The sequence below is a fragment of the Chlamydotis macqueenii genome, chromosome 3 (genome assembly GCF_036417535.1).
Source record: "Chlamydotis macqueenii isolate bChlMac1 chromosome 3, bChlMac1.mat, whole genome shotgun sequence".
NCBI classification, from domain to species: domain Eukaryota; kingdom Metazoa; phylum Chordata; class Aves; order Otidiformes; family Otididae; genus Chlamydotis; species Chlamydotis macqueenii.
Window position 1 is genome coordinate 48,366,515 of NC_141558.1, and position 14,871 is coordinate 48,381,385.

Genomic DNA, 14,871 nt, shown 5'->3' on the forward strand with positions numbered 1-14,871 from the left:
TCCACTGTTCCTCATAACCAGTGTTGTTTCTTCAAATATTTTTAATAGTATATGCATAATGCTAGGCCTTAAGTGAATGTCTATGGTACAGACATCCCAAACTATATAAGGATATATTTTCCCTAACAGAAAACTTTATCTCTGCTGTGACATTCTTCCAGAATCTCTCCAACAATTAGACCACACTTTGACATATAAATTAGATACTATTTTGGCCACAATACTAGAATTTACTTATAAATATCACATTCACAAAGAAGAAGTATGGAGAGTAAATCAAGAGTAAGTTCTTACGAAAGAGAATGGATTTGTCTTTTAGGTAACGCTGCATTAGGTTACTAATCTGCATACAGCCATGAAACAACTAAATGTTAGGACTGTATAAAACTACAGAAGATCAAGACTCACCACTATCACAGTCATCAAGTCAGTTAACACTTGATCTTTTGTGTACAATATGGTTTTATTTTTCCATCTGTTTCTCTTATTACCATAATCCTATTGTTTTTACCTTCTTTCATAGGAGTCTAATTCAGCAAGGTAACTAAACACAGCCTTCAGTTTTAAAAGGTGAACAATCTCAAATTCAATGAAGTCATGTACACACTTAAGTGAGAATTGTTTGGTACCTCAATGACTTGAATGACAATATAATCTTTTCCTTTATTAACCTAATTCCAGATACCTACACTGATTGTTCTTGAGACAATATAGCACAGGCTACTCAAATCAAACACAAATATTTTTTGTAATAATTCCATATTACTTCTATGTGATATTTACAGTTATATATGCTGGTATATTCTGATATGACACCCATTTGGACTGCTATGAAAGCCAATTTTCAGCACCCTGCATGTGGCACAGCCATGCGGGAATTTATAAATATACTAAAGCATTATTGATGGCAACAGTGTTTGGCATAATCCTCTAAACTGCATAACTAACTTCCTCTGTAAAATATTTTACTTCCATTTGTGGCCTGGAAGAACAATGCAGTCTCTATTTCAACACAATTAGAGATCACAGACAAGCGAACAGGATTTAACCTAATTTAACAGAACATGGTCAGCACTCCCAAAGGGGCTCTTCGGAGTACAAAACCCAACAGCTAATCAGGTTAACGTGGACTGCCTGTTTTTCAGAGATGCTGAGCATTTGCAGCACCTACTGAACTCTTTTTTTTGGTCTTCCCACTTCTTCTACCTTGCTACAGTCTTTCCCTTCCATAGGAGACATGAGAGGATCCAGTTCTGTCGCTTTTCTAGCTTTAATTATCCTAGAGATTTACAAGTATACTCAACCTGTTAAGCAAGACCTTTAAAAGCATAGTTAAAAGATATTTTCATTTTGTTACTACTTTTAATACCCTTTCTCCACCAGTTGTCTACACTCAGTCAAAGACACCAGTTGACACAAACATTTTCACTCCAAAAATCCTATAATTTCATAATGCTATTACTGAGTATTAACTACATGCTGGGCTTTAGTCGATCTCTGACAGCAGAATCATATTAATTCTATAAAGGCCTCTATAAGAAAACCTGAATTCTACATAGCAGTTCACCTTCTAGACTATTAGACATTCACAAGCTTCACCAACACTTTAGCCACGTGGCAAGGAACCTTCCTATTAGGCAAAGCTGTGTTCACCAGAATGACACCTCTCCCACAAACACTTTTACTACTCCTAAATCAGTCCATGCAGGCCGATGAGGCTATGCCCTTCACCCTTTGGTTACCCTACAGCAGTATTTCTAGATGCTGGGAACCAATGGCCCCAACTGGCCAGTGATAAGAGAGACATACTAATCCAGGTTAAACTCATTCCACTAGGTTAGATTTGCTCAACTGTTATTTATTTATTTTACAAATAACCTTGTATCAGCAGACTTCATGCTAAAGATTAGAACAATGCTATGAAAATCAAACACATCCAACAATGCAAGTCGCACAACAACTGCAACCTGAATGCAGGACTGATAAATCACTACAAAATACACTAAAAACCAGAAAGCCCACAATAAATTAAACAACCTGCAGTACTGCATGTGCAAATATGTGGACAAGCTAGTATCAAAGCTTTTACATAGACTAAGTGCATATTTTGCACAGATTCAATAGTTATCAATTTAAATAGTGTATAAGAGAAAATAACTAACAGGAAAGTGCATGACAGAATTAAACAGAAAAGAACCACAGTTTTGATTCAAGTAGTCTGGCAACTGATTCTGCCATGCTGCCCACTGATCAACAGCAGATGAGTATAATGCTTGCCGCTCGCTGCACTGCGTAACAAAGAAACCTGAATCAAAAACACCACTTTCATTTGAGCTTTGTGCCTCAGAAGGAGCCACATCTGTCTTGTCCCCTAGAAAGGGCAGACTTAGAAGATTCAAGAGAAGTCTAAAGCAGTCAGTGGGTGAGTTGCTTTTAAGTGTAAAGACCAAGTAAGCACTCCTGAAATGCTATGTGAGGCTGGGTGCCTTTCCCTGCTGCAATTAGTTGTGTAAGCTTTCTCCCACTCAATATAAAAACACAAAGTTGGCATAAACTCCCCTCAGAGTAGTCAGAGTATGCCGTATAAAGCCCAGTACACGTTCACGACCTGTCGGGATCAGACTGACCATTGCAACAGTAACGAAGACAAGACAGGGAAATTGCTCACTACTACTAATTTTTTAAAATACCATTTGAGAACATGAGAAAACCCTAAAATTCATATTAATGTCTGAATTCTTAAGCCAATGGCCATACCCAATGCAATTCTTTAATCTTTTAAAATAAACAGGTACTAATGCTTCATTAAAATGAGACAAAATTATAGTCAACTGCTTTTAATATGACTTCTAGACCTAGCTTTGAAAGAAATTGTGAAAAACATGTACACAATTCGTATACACTCAGCTTAAACCAAAATAGCTATACAAAACTGAAGGGGGAGGAGGGAGCCATCTCCATAGGTTTAGTTACAGTGCAAAACATCATTTTACATGCAAAACAGATTATAAAACAGAAAAAATTCTAGATTTAACAGTAACTAGACTGATCAGATTACCAATGTATCCAGGATGAGGAAACAAAGGATGCTAAAATGTAACGGCTTCACATTGCTCACTATTAAAGACATCTTAATAAACAACCCCTTTTTGACAGTTGGAACCCTAAAGAGCGGCCCAGTAAAGGCCAGTCCCTTAGGCAGAGTATCATTCTAAGACTGCCTTCTGCTGTAATTTTGTACTTTACACCTGACAAATCTCAGCCAATGAGTACCCTGCTTCCTGTACATGTTTTATTTCTAACTGTTGTTTGCACCAAGAGGCAGACAGTACACCATTTTAAAATAATTATGACAATTTTAGGACTAGGGAAAAATCAGATAGTTCAGCAACAAAGGTAGTTCAACCTAGCTGTTCCTACTTATGCTTCCACTCCAAACATAAGTATCTGCAGGAAATACTGAAAGAAACTTGACATATCCGTTTCCAGTGTAACTCTGCAGAAACCTACCTGGATAGTGTTTTAAGTGAGCTGCTTAGTCTTGATGTCACTACTCTTTTCAAAAGATACTCAAGCTCATTTTAAATTAGCTCTGCTACCCCTATGCAGTGCCATGTGATACATGCATGTATCACCCCTGTGCTGTGCTAATACATCTAACAGACACAGGTCCCCTGCCACACCACTCACAACAAACAATTCCATCACATAGATTCTGGCTTGTTTTTCTAACCCCTCATTCTCCAGGTCTATGTCTTCCTCTCTCTTCATAAAGCAAGTTCCTCAGAGCAGAAGATTTTTTTCCCCTCTTAACATAACAAACGATGCCAGTATTTCCTTCCCATGTAGCCTTTCCATTTACGGAAGGCAGCCTGGAATACAGAGGCTATATCTATATTAACAAGTACAGAGGAGTGATAAGAGGAGTTGTGTAAAGCTGAACAGCTAGTGTGAAGGGCTGGTAATGTCCACTACATACAATTTTTTACTTCAGTTTTGGGGGTTTTGATGTTTTTTTAATTTCAGTTTAACTCCAGTTTGATTCCATACACTAAGTGCCCATTAGCAGCTGAAGTACATCTGCTTCAGCTTCACGTGAAAATGATTCAGCTTCTGGGCTATAAGACTGCTGTGTGATGCAAAACTGGGCACAGTAAAGTGGAAAGGATGAAGACTTGCTTCAAAAATGCACTCCAGATCTGAACAAAAACATTAATGTAGATGCACTCGAAAACCATGAAAACTAAACCATGACTTAAAACCTTGATTGCTACTCTACTTTTTACTATCATAAATTCTTGCTCCCTTCAAGAAGCAAAGCTATATTATCAGCTCCAACATGATCTGAAAAAGGAAGAAGCTAAGATTTTAGAACTGTGATCTGTGAGTAACTAGAATTTGCAGAAATAGAGAATTAAGCCTTGAGAATTTTTGCGCACACTTTAACTGTGCAGGTTGTAACCCTACCAGCTTAAAACTATCTCCTTGGCTTAGAAAGTTGGCCACACCATGAAGATAACATGGTTTCAAGGTTTCCACACTGCTGTGAAACAGATCAAGACTGCATGTCTCTCTACTTAAACTCATACCTTTCATGTACCTCATACAATACCTACACAAATATTTTAAGTCATATTCATATATAAAAATATATAGAATTCAAAGTTTGATAGCTCAAAGTTCTAGATAGCTCAAGTGCATTTGGCAATAGGTCAATGGCACGAGGGAAAAGTGCTTCTGTTTTACCAGTGGTGAAACTACAGCACAGAAAGATAGGCACTATCAACACTGAACAAAAAGCATTAATGCTTTATTAGGCTTCAAAACCCATTGAACACACATATAAATCAGAAACTGATGACATAAAGATGCTATTAAACACAGAAGAAAAAAAATATTTCTATCCAGTAATACTTTAAAAAAAAAGTACAATGAGATATGACAGGACTTAAGGATTTCAGAATGATGTAAAAACTCATAGCACAAGATTTTCCTCCCACACACTTGTTACATTTCAAATTTAAGTTTCACTGAATCAGCGAACATTCCCTATCAATCAAATATCTATTAGGTGCTAAAAGGATGAAAACTGCTGAGCACACTATAAATAAATACCGTATGATTATAGAAGGCCCTTCCAGATTACAACTCAAATGCATCCATCACCTTTGTTTTTATCATCAGCTAGCAATCCAGTTCAGGCACTGTATTACTAAGACATTACAGCTGCTTTTCCTACATCTGAGCTAGATGTCCCATGGCTGCTAGCATTTAAAGAAAAGAAAATCAGCAGAAAAAGTCCATGAGCAGAAATACTAGAGCCAGTGTTCACTATGAGTTTGTGTTACACGAGCGACTGAACTTAGTGTTTAAGACTGCACAAAGCTCCGACTGAAGTTTTTTCCCTAGTAAGGTAACATACAAGTTCTCTCCTTTCTTCAGGTCACTATCCAAGAACATACAAACTCACCAGGAGCACATGTAGAGCCTCCTCCTTTTACCAAATTACTTACTGACTTTTTCCTATTTTTAAAAGGTCTTAATTATCTGTGGTAAGTTTATCTCACTGGTGAAACAAGCTTAAAGTTTTGAACCTGCTGTGGAGGGAGACGAATCACACAACCCGGCCATACAGTTTAGGTTCAGAAGGTATCAGGAATAATACAATAAAGAGGTTTTTTGGTTTTATTCCCCACAACATGTAGCAGCACACATGATAAGAATGAAGGAAACAAACACAACTATGGCACTGGACTACCTGTGTCTACCTTCATAATACTCACATAGTAAGGTTCAGCTTCCCTTTCAGTTATCTCATCCTGATACAGAGTGAAACAGGTCGGTATTCGTCCAAACCACACATCTCGAAGCACATCTTTGTCATCTGTCATTCTTCCAACGGATAGCGAAGCACATGTAGATCAGTTTGTTCCTTCACCTACAACTGTAACCCCATTATGCCCAAAAGAAACAAGTCAGCACGACTGCAAATAAAATACATTTCGTTCAAGGTTCTCCCACAACTACGCTCCTGCAAGCATTGATCAGCGCTGTCACCGAGAGGTTAAATGCATCAGTTTGTACGAAGAACGGGATGAGTTAAGGCCTCCCGAGTTCACACTGCCCCAGCTACGAACACACGGTGGATGAGGACTAAATGAGCATTTTCTAAGGCTGTATCCCAACCGTAGAGGCAAGGGGACCTTTCCTGTTACCGCCTTATCGTCACTCCCCCTCCCCTCGCCACCGAAGCCCCGGCTTTTACCGGGGGCGAGCGGCCCCGGCCCCACGGGCAGCCAGCAGAGCCAGGTGTCCGCAGACGCGGAGGAGGGCGGGCACCGGCGGGGCCGAGCAGGTCTTTCGCCGGCGGGGCCGCGGGCTGGCCCGGGTGTGCGGGGAGGGGGTGGTCACTGAGGGTCCAGCATCGCCCACGGCCGCGCTGAGACCAGCGGGGGCCCCGCCAGCCCCCCTGGCCCCACACTCGCCAGCAGGCTTGGGGCAGCGGCCCGGCCCGGCCCCTCTGCCTCCCTCCCTCCCTCCCAGGCGGCCGCCTGAGGTGAATCAGCAACGCAGGGCACGGCGGCGCCCAGCCGCGACGGCACCGGACGAGGAGCGCTACGGAAGCGGCCCCGGCGTGCTCTCTCCGGGCAACGGCAAGGCCGGGGGGCGGGCCGCAGCGGCCCCGCCCCGGTCCCGGCCCTCCGGGGGCGAGCGGCGCCCCGCGGGAGGAGGGTCCCGCCCCAGGCAGCCCCGCCGAGGGGGGCGGGAGGAGGTGGAGGGACAGGGGGCAGCCGTTACCTCAGTCCCGACCCGCGCCACCTGCCCGCGCGCGGGGGGCGGGGTACGGCGCGCCAGGCAGGAACCGAACCGCGGCTCCGCCCCCCAGCCCCGCCCCCAGGCGCACGCGCTCTCTGCCGCCCGGCTTCCGCCCGGCACCTCGCCACCCTCCAGTCGGCGCCGGAAGCCGGAAGCGGGGCGGAGGTTGGTGGCGGAGGGGAGCGGGCGAGGGGGCGGCCCGCGGGGGGGGGCGGGGCCGGTTTGAGGTCTCTGGGCGGGAAGGAGGCGGGGGCGGGGCCTTGGGGCAGCCCGCGGGAAGGCACGTCACGCCGCCGCCCGGCCCGGGCACCGCGATCGCGGAGGAAAGGAGCCGGTCCTGCAGTCGCCCCCCCTCGCGAGGAGGCGGCCGGCCCTGCTCCCCGAGCGCGCTGGTGGAGCCGCAGCGGCAGGGCCGGAGGCGGGGGGTCGCAGGGCTGCAGCTGAGCGAGCTGAGAGGAGCGGGCCCAGGCCCAGACCCAAACCCAGGCCTGGGCTCGGGCCCGGGCCCGCTCCTGAGGCGCCAGCGGAGTCGCTCCGTGAAGCTTAATGCCGCAAGCTTTGGGTGCTCACGGGTTTAAATGCTCTTCTGAGGATTTTGAGGACAATCAAACCACTTAAGCTCTCTGTTCTCTCTTACGCGATTGTTCTCTTTTCCCGTTTCTTCCGTAGTAGATTTTATACAGTCTGATTTTATACCATGATCACGGGAGAGTGAGGAGTACCTGCTTCCCCCGGAGACATCTCCCGTGTACCACAGCACCACTCTGGATCAGTTCTTACCGGCCCGATGGGTACAAGCCCGTAGTGAATTCAATTTCTACATTTTAAAGAACATCTGTCGCTCTGCAAATCCCCATCTCGATGTCCTACAACTGCAGGAGTGAACAGGAAGGACAGCACTTTTTAGGTGGATGGGAATATCATCATTCCAAGGAAGATCTGTTATCAGAGCTTCCTTGCTAGTACGTCACACACTAGCAGTTGTCAAAGCTGAGTTCTTCTGCTGCAAGACATACAACTGTAGCAAATGTATTACAAATGGTATTTTGGCAGTTAACATTTGAAAGAAAACTGATAAAATGTGGTTTTATCCGACGTGGATGGCACACACTGCAATTTCAGTAGTGCGATGTTCTTGCTATGCTGGCTTGTCGCCACCAGATGTCACGTAGTGGCCACCGCTGCTGAAGGTGTCAAGGAATTCAAGAACTAATTACAGTTAATACCGACTTTTTGTGGGTTTCACCCAAAGACTGGCATTTTAATGAGAATGTATGTTGCTGATTCAACTGTATGATTTGGGAAATGTTACTATTTTTTTTTTCAGTCTTCTGAAAGATTAGAGAGGTCTGAAGAGCCTATTTTATTTTTTCCAGTTTGAATGAACTTGTCATAGAATCATAGAATCATAGAATGGTTAGGGTTGGAAGGGACCTTCAAAGGTCATCTAGTCCAACCCCCCTGCAAGGAGCAGGGACATCCCTGACTAGGTCAGGTTGCTCAGAGCCTCATCCAGCCTGGCCTTGAACGTTTCCAGGGATGGGGCCTCCACCACCTTTCTGGGCAAGGTCATGATAACCTCATTCTGATAAAACATAATATTCTGAACAGGAGCTCTATTATAAATTATTAGGAAAAAAAAAACTTTTGAAATTAATGCTCTGTAAGCAAGAAAGTTTAGCTGTGGCACTTCTGTGATTTGGGATGTACACAGTGAAATTTTTCCTATCTTCTCTCCAAGGGTTTTTGTGACACATTAATTCAAAAAAGAGGTAAATTGCTATAAGCCTGGATTAAACTTCATATTTGGTATGGTCTACCCCAAAGCATAGGGAAAGATGGCACATAACACGTGCTGTATTGCAAGGGCTTTAGGCTCTCGAGCGACCAGTTCTCTTATGCTCCTAAATACAGGCAACTTCTACTTGCCTTGGGTGCAAGTATTGGGCAGCACCTTAAAAGGGTATGCTGCCGCTGAGGTGATGGAAGGGGAGGGGTTCCTCCGGAAGTATTTCCCGTGCACTCCCAACAGTTTAACTAGCGTGGATGGTGTGGAAATGACTGTCTTGTGGACCTGGAATAGCAGAAACTTCTGGATGCAGAAGGCCACTTCCATGGACACCTGCGCAGAACTGATTCCCATAATTACAAAGGCATCCATCCCACAAGCACTGGTCATTGCTACGGGCTTCTCTACAGATTTCTGCAAGGAACCCCATTAATGCTGTTACAGGTCTGTTGAAACTGCCCTGATGAGGACGCGTGACTTCGTGACTAGCGGAGCTGCTGTGAGGTGCCAGCACCACTGCACAAAGTAGTTTGCCCTGGTTACAAGATATACACACTTTCAGAAAGCTTTGCACATAAGGATTTCCCTACAGAAGATCAAGGAGAACCACGTGTTTACTCTTTGCCCTTTCCACCTATGAGTCCTCAGAGTACTTCTACCAGAAAGGGTTGTTTTGGTAGTGCTGAAGGGTTTGACTGGTCATTGTAACAGCATCACGAAAGGTAATGCCAGCTTGTATTGAAATGAAAATGGCCTAGAAATATCCATCGGCACAACTGCTCCCACTCATTTTTTTCCCTTGAGCAGGAAGAAGTGCCCGCATTGCTATTAGCAATAACACTGATAGGTACTGAGGATGTGACCCATTCTCTCCGCTGCCTGTACTTCCTCCTGGGAGCTCAATTAACCTCTACTGCTACAGCTCTTGGGGCACGCTATCGGCCAGCTGGACTGGGTAGTCAGCATTCTGTTGATTATTAATGACAACTACCAAACAGATTAAACGTTTACTTTTGCATTATTCTCCCATGTATAACATAAGGAACACAGGCACCTGACTCAGGCATACAGATTCCACCCCATAGGCTGAAAATTCAACACCATGGAGTGCCCAAGTCTTTTGCTGGATCTAGATACAAGATGCTAAGAAGAGAATAAACATGGTAATTTATAAAGTGAGATAACTTGCTATTTAGAGTATCTTCCTATTTAAATACCCTAGCAAACTGCTGAAGTAGTGACCATAGATGCAGTAAGATGCATTGTAAAATCAGTGTGACATTATAGACAGTAGTCCTATAGGCAAAGGGGGCTCTGCTACTGAAATGAACTTGGTTGTAAGTAAATAAATGAGATAAGTGTAACTACTGAAGAAATAAAGTAAACCTGAAGTGAATGCCAACTTTGCTATTAATATGAATATAAATAATGAATCCAAATATTAAAAATAATTGCTAGGACGGAATGTCAAAATAGCTACAATAAAAAAAAGGAATTACCTTCATTGGCGTACTGTTTCCCACATTGTTATCTCATGCTTTAAGGTGCGTCATCACTCATCAGAATGGAGTCTAAACTGGAAGGGGAAGAGCTCATAGTTCCAATTCCAAAGATCCTCAAGCAGTATTCCCTCATTTTAAACGTCATCATCAGGCAACACACAGTGAGTCATTGCCTAATGGCACCTGAATCAAAACAGCTGTTAGTGAGTACACATGGAATGTGAAGATGCTTGTAAAGAGCAAGATTATAATTAAAGATGCATTAATTCTTAACAGAAATAAGAGAAATGGAACAGATGGTTTACATATTTGTGGGCAGCTATGTTTTTGTGTAATGGTAGTGGGGATGAGGATTTGTAAACAGAATCACTGTATAATTTGGGTTGGAAGGGACATTTTAACTCCTTTCATGACCTCTAGGCCAACACCCATTCTCACAGCAGGAGCAGCTACAAAGGTAGATCATGTCGGTGAAGGCAAATAATGCCCACAATTTGTTGCTGAAAAGTTAGCTGAAATAAAATGTGAAATAGTATTTCCCTGTATATTTTGCTGTAACTGGGATAACTGATATTCCTTGCTTTGTTCACATGGAATGAATTTAATGTTGCTTTCATAGAATTGGCATTTTATGGAACACACAGAAACACAAAATAAGAATCATTCGTATGTATAATGAAGAACCCTGGCAGGTGGACAAAAAAAATTCCTTCTATTCAGGTCTGAGTCCTCTTTGTATAAAATCCTGACTCCATTAAATCAATGGCAAAACACACAAAGATCTGTGAAACTTAACTTATTCCAGTGTTGCTTTATTAGGAACTGATCAGCAATCACTATTCATGTTTTCCCTTCCTTTTCCTAATAGTTTTCAATAGAAAGCAAAACATATTTTGTTTTAATTTCTTAGATATTGTCTTTTTAGTATGTAAACAAAAAGAGACTGTGAGAATCATTAATATACACCTTTTAACATGTGAGTAAGAGTCAAACGAAACTCATAATGCTGCTATTTATATCTAGCTAAATAGTTTATTGTTGCCTACTCACAGTGAAGAATTAATTTGATTAATTACATGAGAAGCTGATTCATGCATCCAAGGCCTGTCTGGAAATATTACAAGCTACAAGCACCATCTGATGGCACTTAATGTTTTCCAGATACAATTTTAATTTATATGTTTGCAGAAGCAAAAAATCACTCTTACCTGGATATACTTCTCCTTTCATGCCCTCTTCACCTACTAATATTTGCCTTCTATAACAGGTGAATAGGTTTGGAAATATTCTAGACTGTTTTTAAACTCTTTCTTGTCTAAATAACTGAAGTGTGCTGACAGCTGTAGTCAGCTGTCCCTCCCTCACAGTAGTTAACTCTCTTTTACTTTGCTGGTTTCCTATTTTAATTCTAACTTAAAATTCCCAAGTCATATTTCAGATTATCAGAATAGTCTTTTATTGTAAAAAAACAAGTGAGTGGACACCAGTAACTCTTAGTTCTAAGTCTGCTGGTTATTATTTACCTTGAACAAAATTTCTTGTGTTTGCTACTTTGTCGTAGCCCCATTAAGACATCTTGGTCTTAGTGACAAGGGGGGAAATAGCATTTTTAAAGATTTTGCAATCTGTATGTACGTATGGAGATTCGTTATGAACATAAATCAGATCATAAGCTTTCTCTTAACATATATTAATAGTGCCAACAGGCATTTATTTGTTCACTTAGTGAGATTATCACCCCTCTGCATGTTAACTAAGTAATACATATTCTATCAAATATTGTCACTTATCAAAGAAGAGTACCTTGTATTCAAAAAGCAGTTGGATGATGATTCCCAATGATTTTTATTTTTCTTTTGGGAATACTGAAACAAATAAAGGTTAATGGCTTTGTCAGCACTGTCTTGGTACGTGACAGGATTGGCTCCATCTATATTTGATACATAAATTTAGCTGTTTATGAGGATTAACACTGTCTTAGTGCTGAATCATACATGTCCAGGAAGTTAAACAAAAATATAAGGAGGATGATATAGTAATCCTGTGCTGGTTGGCTACTGGAACAGCCTTTAGACTGTTTATTTTTAGGCAAGAATATGTTTCACCCTTAATCTGAACAAAAACATCCTGTTAATAGTGTTGGAATGTGAACTTCTGAGACAAGGGCATTCCAGTCCTCAGTACAAGAAGACGCTAAGCACCCATGTGTCACCCAGTACTTAGTAACTCTCAGAACTGAAACTAGCATTAACTGCTGTTTATCGACCACTAATATTTTATACCTTGGTAAGAAGACTTCTTGCTGTACAGCTTTGTATTAAAATCCTTTCAATAAGGATTTAATTCCTTTTTCTATTTTACATTGCATAATTTCAAGCATCTGAGTTAAGACACTGTCATCTACACATATTTGTTACAACCTAGTCTATTGGCTAACTTACGAAATAAAGTATCAAATATCCTATGGGTTCACGGATAACACAGTGCTAAGTGTGGCGCAGGTGTAGCAGGCCAGATTCCCTGCCCATACAAGTCACCACGGCTTCAGAAAAGTAATTTTCTATTCTCAGTAAACCTAATGGTCTGTGGCTATTACATCTGACCATAACTGCCTAGACCATGGTTTCTCTCTTCGCTTTCTGGAAGGAAATATTGTTGATTTGTAATAAAATACAGGATTTCTCTATTCCAGGCAAAATCATTTTGTGTGGAATGACTGGATGATCTTCAATAGTTTTACCCAGGGAAATAATTTTTCTCAGTGATTCCAAAGTCACTTTGATACTTTCGTAGGAATAAAGTCTTGACAACTCCAGTTCTGAAGCTCTGATATATCTTTGTTTCTCCACTAATGAAGTACATAAGGAAATTTACATTTACAAAGACTTTTTGGTGAACTTAAAATCAATATCGGATGCAAGTTTTTCTGGTTTTTTTTTGGTCTTTGTCGTATTTGCACAACTGTTTTATAAGGTAGTTGTTAAATCACTGATTTCCCAGGGAAAAAAAGTAAGCACACGATGCATATCAAATATGAGGATGTTTGTTAGTGTTGATGAGGAAAAAGTAAAAATCCTAAAGTCTATCTGATTCCATAGGAAGTGTAATTACCAGTGCTGAGCCGGGGGGAAACAATAACTTCCCTTGACTTACTGGCCGCAGTGTGGCCAGTGCAGCCCAGTATTTGCTCCGCCTCCACTGCACTGCATGAGAGTTTACGTTTGCCTCCATTGAACTCCATGATTTTTCCTTGATTTGCTGGGATCCTGAATGGCAGCCCAATCCTCTAGCGTATCAACCACTCCCCGACCCTAGTTCTTTTCATCCAAAAACCCGGCAAGTGTGTGTTCCAGCTCGCTATCCAGGTCAATAATAAAAATGTTGAACTGCACTGGCCCTAGTATTGATGCTGGAGGAAAGCCACTAGTAACCAGCTTCCAGTTCGACCTTGAACCATTAACCACTGCTCTCTGAGCCCAGCAGCTCAGCCGGTTTTTCACGCACCTTGCAGTCTGCCCATCTAGTCCACATCTCCTCAGTTTAGCTACCAGTATACTATGAAAGACTGTGTTGAAAGTCTTGCTTCAGATAAGCTACATCTGTAACTCTCCTTTCATCCACAGAGGCAGCCATTTCATCATAGAAGGCAATCAGGTTGGCCAAGGATGATTTGATCTTGATAAATCTCTGCTGGCTGTTTCCAGTCATCCTTCTGTCCTTCATGTGCCTGAAATGGGGAAAACTTGTTCCTTAATTTTCCCAGGAGCTGACCAGGTTATAGGTCTTCCTTACTGGCTTTTTAAAATATTGATGTGACATTTGCCTTTTACCAGCAACTGGGAAATTCCCTTAGTTGCCAAGATGATAAAGCCTTTCCAAGATGCTAAAGAGCCTCACAAAGAGGCCATAGCTACTTAAATTATCCCTAACTTGATCCTCCTTTACAATAGGCAGTTCCTCATTCCCCTCAGTTTGCTACTAGGCACAGAGACCTGGCCTTGCCAGTAAAAAACAAGGCAAAGAAGGCATTAAGTACTTTAGCCTTTTCCACATAGTTTATCACTATGTCCTTTCTAGCTTGCCTGCACTATTTAGCAGCAAGCTTATGTTTTCCTTCATCTTTCTTTTGAGGCTGCTCACCTGTAGAAGTAAGCTTACCTGCTTACCTTCATGTTGCCCTCCAAATTGCTTGGTGGTTTCAAACCCAGCCGTGTGGCTTTCCTAATTTGACTCGTGCATGCCTGAGTGATGCTGACAGACCTCCTGTTAGCCTGTCCCTGCTTCCACTTTCTGCATACTTCCTTTCTGTGTCTGAGCTCAGCTAGAAATTTCCTCTTCAGCCAACCTGGCCTCCTGCCATATCTGCCTATCTTGTGCAGTCATGATGGGCCATTCTTGTGCTTCAAGGAGATTTTATTTGAAGATCAGCTCTAATAAGATCTATTTATTTCTTGGCTCCCCAGGGATTCCTGCCTACTTGTTCCCTGACTAAGCTGAAGTCCACTCTCCTGAAGTCCAGGTCTTTACTCTGCAACGTACCTTCCTCACTTCCCTTAGCATCTTAAAATCAACCTGTTTCTCCACTTCTTTTTAGGCTTTGATCTCCATACCCGGATGAACCTGCTTAAAAGCCTTTCTCCATAGATTAGCAAGACTGTTGGGAAAGATGTTATTGCTTCTCTTTCTCATGCTGGTGCCCTCACTCCTCACCAGTCCTTGCTCCTAGAAGGTGATCCATGGGCATAGAAGCCAAAGGCCCTGCCC

At 42.3% G+C, this 14,871-nt stretch overlaps 1 protein-coding gene across 1 annotated transcript in view; it reads right to left on the reverse strand.

The window, feature by feature from the left end:
- ATG5 (autophagy related 5) overlaps positions 1–6,929 on the reverse strand; it is an 81,208-nt gene extending 74,279 nt beyond the window's left edge. The window contains exons 1-2 of the mRNA XM_086744564.1: positions 6,799–6,929; positions 5,784–5,938 (exon numbers count right to left, since the gene is read on the reverse strand). Of these exons, the coding sequence (XP_086600690.1) occupies positions 5,784–5,891 (108 nt within the window). The 5' untranslated portion in view covers positions 5,892–5,938; positions 6,799–6,929. The remainder of the gene's footprint in view (positions 1–5,783; positions 5,939–6,798) is intronic.
- Positions 6,930–14,871: the final 7,942 nt, after the last annotated feature.